Source organism: Typha angustifolia, chromosome 9 (assembly GCF_048772165.1).
Source record: "Typha angustifolia cultivar Huaian chromosome 9, ASM4877216v1, whole genome shotgun sequence".
Taxonomy (NCBI): Eukaryota; Viridiplantae; Streptophyta; class Magnoliopsida; order Poales; family Typhaceae; genus Typha; species Typha angustifolia.
Window position 1 is genome coordinate 2,710,838 of NC_133247.1, and position 11,977 is coordinate 2,722,814.

Genomic DNA, 11,977 nt, shown 5'->3' on the forward strand with positions numbered 1-11,977 from the left:
CTCGAGTTAATTATTCCTCTCATCATCATGCCCATACGAACAAAGCGGAGGAGGTAACCCTACCGGTTTAGGTTTAGGTTTAGGAGAGCCAAAGACAAGTCTGTTGGAGAAGGGATCGGCTGAAGACGACAAATCTGGAACGCAACGTACGGCATGGCGGGGCTCTGAACACGTGTCGCTTTTACGACAGGCGGAGAAAAGAGAGTACTTTACGTACACGACAAACAAGTGCTACAATACTACACGAAAAGAACTGTTCCCCACTACTATAACGATGTCCGGGAGACCAAAAGGAGGCAACCGCTAGCCCACATAGAATCCACGAGAGATCTTCTTCTACACCATGTTAGTAGCCAAATGGGCATTAATTTTAAACCTCATAAAGGCAAATTATAGTTTACCGAGGAGTTAAATGCCTGCATGAAATCGAATTACTAGTAAAAGTAAAACCGTAATTAATTCTGAGAAAATTGTTTTGATTTCCTCGCAGTGCACGTTGGTGGGAGGCGTGATCTCCGGGCAAGTGGGGCGGCGTTTGGGCGACGCGGACGGCTCGTCCACGTCGGACGGTGCGGGTGGGCCCGAGCGCTTCCGATCATCATTGGGCTCTACCAAGTGGGCCCCATCTCCCACCACCTTCCCTCCACCACCTTACGCGCTGTCCCTCTGGGCCGTGGGGCGGTGACCGTATCCCGGCCCACGTTTCCAGAGTCAAAAGGCTTAGCATACCTGAGGGCCCTCCCTCCTCTCATAATATCTTCTCTCTTCTCTCTTCTCTCTCTCTCTCTCTCTCTCTCTCTCTCTCTCTCTCTCTCTACGATAAAATTGGAAAGAGGTAAAAGGCAAGATCAATGAATGGGGTGGCATTGGCAAAGAAAAAGGGATGGTTGGCATCACACACTTGTTGCATACTCGTGTACCCCTTTTGGGTTTTGTTGCATATGTGAGCGTCAAGCTTCTCTCCTCTATGTATGCATGGCTTATGATTGCTGGCTCATTAGTGCGCTAATGATAGGCGATTAAATGAAGCATAAAATTGCACATCCTAGGCTATTTGCTTTAACACCTCCTTGCGTGACATGACGGTAATAAAATTGGGGAAAAAAGAATCAATATAAAATGGGGAAAGTAAAATTTAAAAAATAATAATCGCATACACAATCTTTTTTTTTTTAATGTGAAACTTCAAACCTAAGGAAAAAATTACATATCAAATTAATCACTATACCAATTATAAAATGGGGCTCAATAATTTATATATATAGTGTCTTGTTATACTCTGTTTTTACGATTGATTTTTAACTTCGGCCACCCTTAAACGATGAGTAGAAAAATGTAGAATGTTCTTCAAAATCCATTTTAAAAGATAAATAAGACCAAAAAAAAAAATTCTAGTATTAGATTTGAAGTCCTTATATAACTCCTCCAAGAATAGTTGAAACTTGAAACTGCTTTAAAAGTTTGCAAAATGAAATTTAAAGAATCATATGTGTATTTGAACCATATGTGAGCTTAAACCATATTTTCTTTCTAACATTGGTTATAGTCAAACATCAAACTTTCGTGCATCAAAATTGTCAGCGGCCGGTTCAAATTACTCCTTGAAAACTTGTCTTTCAGGTAGAACTTCACAAAATTCTTCATCAATCTTGTGCATATACTCTGTATAAATAACCGGGGCACTTAGAACATCAAAACGAAAAATTGTCTGGAGACATTTTGCCGATTACATTAAAAACCTTACAAAAATAATTAAAACTTGTAGATATAAAATGTAACTAGAGCAGTGCTCTTGGCAAGTGATCTTTATCTGATGCTAATGCGATGCAACTGTGGCTGGGATATTTCGAATCATGAGTACAGGTGGAGTCAGGAAGGAGGAGGAGGAGAGGTGGAGTACTGGAGTGTAAGTAGTAACTTTCGCTCACGGTGTGTGGAACGAGAGCAGGAGAAAGGCGGGGTAAAAGATGGCTAGTGGGAAGCTAGAATTGTATGCGTGTGATGTCCACTTCGCTTGGGGATAACTCGATTGCAGAAGAACTCGACAGAGCCGCCATGATGGGAAGCGAGACGGTGATCTCCAACTGTGCTTCCCTGTCTGACACCAATGGCTTTCTTGCTCCGTTCTTGGTGAGGGGGGCCAGTGTTTGGATCATGGCATGTTGGAATCCAAGATTTCACACAGTCAACCTGCAATAGTCTCCATGATGGAAGTTTTTCTCTCATTTGTCGAATGTAAACGCATTGGAGTTCATGGGAATGTAATTATTCAGCCGGATCGATGGCAACGCGCGCCTATAAAATGAAGCTAGATCTTGCAGGATAATAAGGTTGCAGAATAACTAGAATGAATTGGATATAGCTGATTGAAGATAATATCAGAGTAAAATCACAATAAGATTTGCAATAAAATTATTTAGTTCTCCAGTTCATATGTATAGTGGCTTACAGACAGTTAAATGAAAAAAGGGGGGGGGGGATAGTGTAACGGCACCATTTTCCTGCGTTGAGTTTGATTTCAACCTTTCCTGGCAACACTTTCATCTTTATAAACAGTTTGAAGTTCATACTTTTCTCTTAGCAGTTCGATCGTCTTATCCAATTTAGCCATTTCTTAATAGTAGCGACGTCTGTGAAAGGAGACTAACTGAAATCTCAGCATATTGTACTCATCTTGCCTTGCCCCCTTGTTAATCGGAGGTCAAAGACTCCAAGAAGAATGCAATATAATTTTGCAATCTTTACGAGCCTTGTTGCCAGTTTTCCTACATTTGCCTTGCTATTTACTTGCCAATAAAAGAGCAGATACGAAGATATGAGTTGAAATATATCTCTATTCTCGTCATGGAAGATGAGATTCCAGAATACATTCCATTGTTTTAGGACAAAAAGGAGACTAACAGCATGTACATCCCACAAGAAGATTACCACATCCTAATCCTATTCTATACAATCCTAAGCCTTCCTGGCCTTCTTGGCCGCAGGGGACTTGATCGATTTGGGTTGCTTAGGCTTCGCAGGTGACTGTGCCTTCCTCATCTTCCTAACTGCCGCTGCCTTCTTCGGCGACTTAACGGAGGCCACGCTTTTCTTCTTCTGCACGCGCTTGGTAGCACCGGAGGATGCCTCCTTGGGCTTCGTCTTCTTCTCCTTCGCCACGGCCTTGTCCTTCGCAGGCTTTGAATCTTTCTTCCCTGCTTCGGATAACTTGAACGAGGCCTTCACCTTCACAAGCTTCCCCTTTGCAGCAAAATTCTTCAATTGAATGGCGAGCATCTTCCGGAAATTTGCGGGGAGAACCCCACTGTGCTTCTCCTCCATGTACTTGGCGATGGCATGGGGGCTTGATCCGGTCTTCTCGTGCAGAGCCAAGATGGCTTCCTTAATCATCTACGCAACAAATAAAGAAACAATAAGAAAGAAAGTTCTTTTATTCTCACTTCTGGTGACCTCTTAATGATTTGTATACCTGGAAATAGGGAGGATGCGAAGGCGCAGAAGGCTTCGAATCTTCGTTCTTCTTCTCCTTGGGAGGCTTCGAAACCTTCGGCTTCTTCTCCTTCGCTTCAACACCAGGCATCGCGAGAGAAATCAAAGAGGATCGGAACAAAAACGGAAGAAAATATTGGGAAATCGAACGGAGAAGATGAGAATTTGGGGGAGTTTAGGAGAGGTACTTATAGCAAGCCGGTGCGGAGGCGAGGGGTGGAGTGAGAAACGATCTCTGATTGGCTGAGAGTAGAAGCACACGGATCGAGGCCTGCTCGGAAGCCATCCGAACCGTTGAAATGAGAATTCCATCTTATGGGGAAAGAAAGGGGAAAACGGTTGGATGGAGTCCGAAAACCACGTACTGCCTTTTGTTTTCGATAACCGCGCTCTGTTTTGTTATAGAGTGATATTTGAATCTGGTGGAGTGAGGAGAGCGGAGTACTCGGTTTTCCTTTTTGATAAGATCGGAAATGGATATGACTGCTGACGAGGAAATCAATTTTGGTAAAGGGCGTAGCATCATCTGATTTGAATTTTAATTTTTCAAATAGTAATAGTATTATTATTATTATTAAAAATCTAAGAAATTTTTTTGCAAATAGCTGGAAGGATCATATATATCTTAAACTGACTTTAGAAATATATTTTATTAAAATAATATTAAATAAAAGGATTGATTTTTGTTATGCTTTTCTCTCTTTCATTTTTTCTATGGATACATTTGTTTTCTATATTTTGGAAACATAAATATTCTTTACAGCTTTTGCAATAATTTTGATCTACGGAAAAAAAAAATAATCCAATCTCGCGGGGTTTAATTAAATACTTGCTGATGTACATAATAGATCGTGCATTATCACTAATTTTGAGAATGACATGGTCATTTTTTATAACTCATATAAGCCATATTGATGGTTGCAAAATCCTCCATAAAACTACAAAGACGTTGTGTTTTTTAATTGTTATAGTATATATGATTATCGCTAAGAATTATTTTTGATGCATTCTCACTGATTTATAATATACATGTATCTAATATAGTAACCTTGTGTATTTCATATTAAATTATAATTTAAATATACTTTATCCTTTCGTATTTATACTTAAAATTATTTTATTTCGTTGTACTTTAAAAAGTCTCCAAGTAGTAAAATTATTAATTGTTCTATTAAATTTAACTAAATTATATTAAAATAATTAAAATGCTCTTATTGTGTTTGTTAAAGAATATGTGCATATTTTGATATAATATAGTCAAATTATTAAAATAACTATAGTGCTCAGTTAAATTTAATAAAAAAATTAACAGCTTCACTTAATCAAAAGTAAAAAAAACTGATTTAAAATTTTTAAAATAAAGAGCAGTAAAGATAAATATGTTTAACCCCAAGTTAACCCGTTTATAGGTTGAATTCGGCCCGATCGATATATTTCCTTAGCCAATGGTCAAGTCCGGGCTTTCAAAATAAAACTCATTATGAATTCGATTCGGCTTGAAAGGCTATTAGGTCTAGCGGGGGCCACGCCTGGGGCCAAAATAAGTCTAATGTTTTTAGTTCGAACCAAACTCGTAGCCATCACTAAGGAAATTGAATTCATAATCTGTGTCATAAAAGATAAAAATAAATATTTATATAATATCGCTAAACTTTAAACTATTATAATTATTACTATATTTTTTTAAATATTATTACTGTCGTTAATTAACATGTGAATAACCTTACACTTCTCTCCTAGATATTAGAATGTGAATTTTTTATTAATAACTTTTTGCATGAAATAAATATTTTTTCTTTCTTTTATTATCATATCATGAATAATTAAATAATTTTTAAACTATTTTCAATCATTTATACAAGAGGGTAACGGAATAACCAATCATAATTATATTTTGACTCCCTCGTTCATGTCACTTTTACATAAAGAGAAAAAAAAGTGGACATATAAAATTTTGAATTATCTAAGAGGTCTTTTGATTTCTTATATTTATATAAATATATTTTTTTATCAAAAATATATATTAAAAGATACATATTTCTCTATATGCTATATCTAGATAAATAAATGACTTGTTTAGTTTATTGTATATCATAACAATGTATATATTAAATACATATTCAGTTAGTTATATTTTATAATGAGATACTTGTTACGAATTAGTCTGAGCTGATCCGCAATGATTCCGAAATTTAGATCCTAACTTGATAGCCCTTCAATAGCTAGATAGATGCTATTGTTAGTTCTTATATGAAGAGGGAGAAGTTGTTATGGAAGAGGGCGACTAAAGACTTGGGCGGTGGAATGAAGGAGGTGGGAGAGAGCGCCAGTGGCTAGAGTCAAAAGAGAGAAGAAGATGAAGCTAAAGCTAATTCCAATCCAGATAAGAACAATCTCAATTAGGGTTTCTTCCATAGCTCACCCAAATGACTCATCAATTAAGTTAAACAACTCCAAATAAATCATAACAAACCAACAATTAAATTAAAATCCCAACAAATCAACTAAACTAATTTTCCTTATCTTCTTGAATTAACCCTTCATTTCGTCGTATATATAGATTCTGAATCTGGAGAAATTATGAATATAAAAGTTGTAGATCTCGAGGTTGGCAACCTTATCCAACTAGTTTGATATTATTTGGATATGTGTAGAATATTCTGCGAATAGTTTTTTAAAACTGCACAGAGTTTGATTTAACTAATTAAATAAAATCATAACATGCTATGACTCTAACTAAACTAAATAACTAAATAAGATGATTAGACTCAATCCATTAAGCCTAATCTTTCTTTGATGTGATATGATCTAACCCGGTTTGCATCAGTATTTAGTAAATAAGTAGTTAATTAGAGGAGAGGAAAAATGAGTTTGGATTAATGATGAAAATTAGAGGAGCTAAGACTATAAGAGGGATGCATTGGGATTGAAACGAGAGAAGGGAGATGAGTTGGGATAGTAATAAGAGAAGAAACTCTAATTAGTATTTTAAAATACTATTTTTTAGATTTAATTTATTAAATAAAATAATAAAATTTAAATTAGATACTGCATCTATTAATATAACATCTAAAAAAGCTATCTGCAAAATAGCTTCTAATTGTATCACTGAACCTCTTCCGCTAGAAATTCTATTAGACAAACAAGTAAAAAAATCTAACCAACCAAAATTTATATTTAAAAGGGTTTCAGTAATAATTATAAAAAATCCGTAAAAAATAAAAGAAAAGATATATTTACGTACCATTCATGTAAGAAGAGACTTTGCTGAGGGGACCCGAATCGCTACACTTTGCAGATCAATCCAATTAATTTTCTAGATCAAGTTGGGGCCGGACCCATGAGTCGGAGCAACGAAGACGAGACAAGAAAAGGAGCAACACCGCGCAATCCAAGAAGAGAAAAAAGAAATAGAAAGTAAAGAAGAAATTTTCGACAGAATTATATCCGGAAAAGACTGAGACCAAGGAAGAAGGGGGGGGATGTACTGATGTAGCGAGCCTTCTCCAAGGTCAGGAATTTAATTTAATTTGTTTTAATCTTCTTCTTCTTGGGTTCTATTTCATTTTAGCTTGGTTTCTTCTTCTTTTACTGAGGATTTTGATGCTGGGACTGTGGATCCTTCATGCTCCCGTTTATTTGCTAAGCTTTTGTGTGATTTGTAGCACATAGTAAGCCAAGCTAGTTCTGATGAGCTCTGAGTGTTGGGAGACTTGGGGTTTATTATTGGGCTGCTGGGTTCGTAATTTCTGCTGCATGGATCTATTTTCACTTCTTATGATGCTGTTTCTTCTCACATTATTATGATCGTGGAATGGAGAAATTTGACAAGGGTTTTGAGATTGTTGGGGATTTCCAATAGTGAAGTACATTGCTGAAGTTCGATGGGAAATAAGTGAGAAGAGCAGTGGTGAGTCCAGATTGTGGTGATTTGGGAGGCCAGTGGACTCTAGCTAAGTTATATCCACTTAATGATTGTGATCTGCACACACATCTCTTTGAGATTCATCTCCACCGAGGTTGGAGGTTTAATTTGCAGTATATCCATACTAGGGCATGCAATTTTGCTAGAGTTAATAGTAAGATCTTCCCGTGAAACTTTAGTGGTCACAGGCGTATAAGATGAATGCGACCATGGAAAGTGGATTTCTGCAAGGATCAGGTGATTCTTAGTGTACCATTACAATAAATCCATCCATATGAAATAACTAGCATTGCGCACAGCTAAGAGTGGCATTCAAGTATGGACTATGGAAGGAACTCGTAGTAGAAGTCCCCAGCTTGACCGTAGCAACAAAGGTTCACGATAACTTCATCTTTGATTCTATCTACTTCTGCATCTATCAAACTACATAGGGGCAGAGTTTTGCATGCAAAATATTTGTTTGTTTTTTTTGCTTCTTGAAGCTACTACAGTAGATGATCAGGTATTATTAAACTTTTTGGAACCAATGTTCCATTCAGATTATATACAATGCCTACAAGATTTTTGACCTTGTCATTCGCTGGCCGTTTTAATTTCTAGCAAAATAATGGCTATTCAGCATTCACTGAACTGAAGGAATTGTAATTATATCCATACCATAAGTAATAGAATATCTTAAAAGCTGTTCAAATGGTTGGTTAGAACGCCGTAATACACAATCTTGGTTTTTCTGTCTGCTTGTAATTGTCTTATTTTACTACTAGAAGTTTTACATATTGTTATGGAATCCAATATAGTAATGAAGGTTCAAATTAAATTGGACATGAGTATTGTTCTTGGTATTGTTGTAAATGAATATTGCTATTAAATTAGGATCTTCTGTGAGAACCCTACATGGTCAACAAATAATCTGTGTAACTGTGTCTATTCACCTCTTTGCAGAATTTTAATTTCATTCAGGAAATCTTTTCAAAGATGCATGTAACAGCTTCTCTGGCATATTGTCGTTCTTTAAATCCTCTGCATTCTTTTCATTAGAAATGGAAATTATGGATATCACAATATAATCCTTCTGTCATCTTCGGTTTCTTGATATTTACGGTACAGCATCTCTTAAATGTATATAACCATTGCTTCTGTGATAACACATAAGTCATTTCATTTTCATTGATTTTATTATATCCTCTGAACAATCAGAACCTCAGAACCTTTTATTTTAAACCGGACCTAAATGAACACATCAATAAACTAAGTATTCTCGCAAATCTTAAAGATCAACTCTGTTTTGAGAGGACATAAAATAGAAACTTTCCCAAGGCCGTTCTTCCCTATATCGACTTTTAACTTCTGTTATCCATGTGTTGCAGATAAGCAGCATACTCCCTATCACGTGATAGCTTTCTGATTTAAATTGATCTGCTGATTTTGCCTCAAATTATTTTGCCGTACCATAGTGGATGATGACTCAACATCACCTGAAAGAAAATGTAAAGATCATGGCTCTTTTGACTGAGCGCGATGACGCTATGCATGAATGCAACATAGCACTTGCTGAGAAGAGAGCTGCAATAGCTGAGCGAGACATGGCAATTCTTCAGCGTGATGCTGCAATTGCTGAGCGTAACAATGCCGTATTGGAGCGTGATAATGCTCTTGCAGCCCTCCACTATGCTCGTGAGAATGGTGTGAATGGCAATTGTATGTCTGAATGCTCTCCTGCTACACGCGGGATAAAACACAGCCACCACCATCACCAGCAACAACACCTTCAGCATCTTCAGACACAATCACCGTTCTCAGATGGACACTACAATGACACAAGGGAGATGAATGTAACTGAGGCATTTCCTAGCTCAACAGATTCAGATGGCATTATGAAGTCCCAGAAGGCTAAACGACGAATCAAAGAGTCTAATGTTCAAGCTTCTCCATCAAAAAAGTCATCAAAGTCATCAAGAAATAGTAGAAAGAAAGGGGGTGAGGATTTGAACAAGCAGGTAACAATTGCGAAATCAGATAGTGACTGGAGGGATGAGGTAGTTGGTGATGATCTTAACAAGCATGCTTCACGGACAAAGTATTATGGTTGGAAAGGGCAGGATCTGGGACTGAACCAGGTCGCGTTTGATGAACTGGCAATGCCAGTGCCTGTCTGCTCCTGCACAGGAAAGTATAGACAGTGCTACAAGTGGGGGAATGGAGGGTGGCAGTCCTCCTGCTGCACCACAACCATGTCCATGTATCCGCTGCCGGTGATGCCCAACAAGCGACATGCTCGTATGAATGGGCGCAAGATGAGTGGCAGTGCATTTAGGAAGCTACTCAGCCGGCTAGCAATGGAGGGATATGATCTGTCAATGTCGGTGGACCTCAAAGATCACTGGGCTAAGCACGGTACAAACCGCTATATCACCATCAAGTAGCGCCAGTATGGAGGAAGAGAAGGGGCAGCATAGACATCATAATAATTTCTTTCACGCAGACTATTTTGCATTGCTATAGGAGACGATCCTTCAAAAGGAACGTAGTAACTTCTGGTTAGCGTGGAAAGCATCAGCATGCTGCTCCTCTGGGTGGTTGAGTATATCTGAATACCCTGGTGGGTAAACTTACAAGTTAGTTTAATTCCTTGAAGAAGAGTTGATGGTATGTAGTTATTCTGTCTTCATTATGTGTATCTGATTAGTTGGTTCGCAACTGCATATTTGAAAGTAGAGATTCAGCAAATTATTGCTTGATGGGCCAAAATCCAGTATATATTTGGATAAAGTTTCCAGTACTAATGAGTAGACTACCAGTGTTTCTGATAGCTAGCTAGATCGAAGTAGCAGCGACTCAGGTATTATTGACTATGCTTGCATTAATGGTTCAGGTTTTCAGATCTCGTTCTCAACTATGCTTTCATCATTCTTTGTGCTATACTAAGGTAGGAAGGTGGTGATGATATTATTAGGCCTCTATTTTTCTTAGATTGCATTTAACTCACACAAAGACGTCGCAGTCGAGACGTCGAGTTTATTCAATGCTTTACTGCAGTTGCAATAGTCCCACATCGATTATTAGAGTAGTAGGGAAGGTCCAAAGGGATATAAAATGAAGTGAGTGGGTAACTGTGAACCATACTTACCTGGACGGGGTCGATGGGCGATCAATAAGGCCGCCAGCGACCTCCATTGCACTTGGGAGGAGTGCTGGCTTACCATCTCCCCAAGCGGGAGAATGGGCGTCATAATTTGTGGTAGCGGGGGTACGCGCACGCGCGGCCCCTACCCAATACCAAAATTAAGTATTTCAAAGGTCAGTAACTCATTATCATAGATAATAGGTTGATTTGCGTTTAAAATTATATGGGGGTTTTGATTTTGTCTTGCATTTTGTTTTAAAACTTAATTCGCATTGAATGATCAAGAGAGATATTTAGTAATAACTACGTCTGCAAATTTTGATTTTTTTTAAATATATGTACAAATAGTAATAAATATATACTAACTAATATAGAAAAGGTTGCAAATTACGACCTATACTAATATACATTAGAAACTAGGTATGATGTTCAAAGATTGTGAATTACGTGGCCTTCAATATCTATGTATTGCATGATAGAACTATAAAACATATGAAAATATAATTATTTAACAACTGTAAATTATATTATAAAACTGTAAAATAAAAAATATAAGTATTTATTAATTATATATTATAAAAATAATCGTAAATTAAATAATTGACTAGAGGAAGAAGAGACTTTTTAATTAATATAGAATATTTATAGTTTCATTCAATTGTTCCTTTAGTTGAATGTGAGTGAGAAGAATACACTTTTATATTGCTATAGAATATCTTTATATCTAATCGATTTTATAATACATGCGAATAAATAACTCATAATTATCTTGAATATATGAGTTGAAGAAAAAATTTAAAGAAAATATATAAAAAAGTTATTTTCAAATCACTCTTAAGATAGTGGTAACCAGTCGTGTCTTTTCAAATCACTCTTAAGATAATATGTTAGCTGTGACTACGATTAATCGGCAGCCGATGATGACAGATAAGAGTCGGCAAAGTCGAGTAGACACGTGTACTTTTGACAACATCCGGGAAGTTTGACGTGATTCGTTTTGGTCCTCACGCATCTCCGAACCCCACCACGTGGCGCTCACCAACGGTGGCGATCCCGTGAATTTTATTCTCCTCTCCTCGCTGTACCCACCGGATGGCGCCAGCTTGATCTGTTGCAAGAGATATTATAAAGACAGATGGTGGGGTTGGTTTAGGAAATACCACAAATACCCCTTGCTGTTGGTGATCGTTACGTCGTTAGTTGGTAGCGAAGGTTTAGCCAGGTAATAGACGGATATTTTTTAATAACCTCTTACTTTAATTGATATTTGCAAATAAACCCATGCATGATGCAATCTCTTTTGGAGTTTGTTACCGAATCTTTTTTTTAAAAGTCCAAATAGGCCAGACTATAAACTTAGTATTTAATAAAATAATTAATTATTTAACATTTTATGTGTATTCTCTGTTTTTAAGTAAAATGTTGAAATTTTAAAGATC

At 37.1% G+C, this 11,977-nt stretch overlaps 2 protein-coding genes and 1 pseudogene across 3 annotated transcripts; 2 read left to right on the top strand and 1 right to left on the bottom strand.

Moving 5' to 3' along the window:
* Positions 1 to 2,816: 2,816 nt before the first annotated feature.
* Positions 2,817 to 3,840, bottom strand: LOC140767040 (uncharacterized). The gene is made up of 2 exons (XM_073106791.1): positions 3,470 to 3,840; positions 2,817 to 3,390 (listed from the first exon to the last, which is right to left on the bottom strand). The coding sequence occupies exons 1-2, from the start codon at positions 3,578 to 3,580 to the stop codon at positions 2,956 to 2,958; spliced, it is 546 nt and encodes a 181-aa protein (XP_072962892.1). The 5' UTR covers positions 3,581 to 3,840; the 3' UTR covers positions 2,817 to 2,955.
* Positions 3,841 to 6,794: 2,954 nt separating this feature from the next.
* LOC140766501 (barley B recombinant-like protein D) lies at positions 6,795 to 10,220 on the top strand. 2 transcript variants are annotated; one of them, XM_073105881.1, is made up of 2 exons: positions 6,795 to 7,000; positions 8,782 to 10,220. In XM_073105881.1, the coding sequence occupies exon 2, from the start codon at positions 8,872 to 8,874 to the stop codon at positions 9,835 to 9,837; it is 966 nt and encodes a 321-aa protein (XP_072961982.1). In that variant the 5' UTR covers positions 6,795 to 7,000; positions 8,782 to 8,871; the 3' UTR covers positions 9,838 to 10,220. The 2 variants fall into 2 exon arrangements, with proteins under 2 accessions (XP_072961982.1, XP_072961983.1); XM_073105882.1 differs by lacking the exon at positions 6,795 to 7,000 and adding an exon at positions 7,046 to 7,788.
* Positions 10,221 to 10,533: 313 nt separating this feature from the next.
* On the top strand, positions 10,534 to 10,683 carry LOC140767911 (U1 spliceosomal RNA; annotated as a pseudogene).
* Positions 10,684 to 11,977: the final 1,294 nt, after the last annotated feature.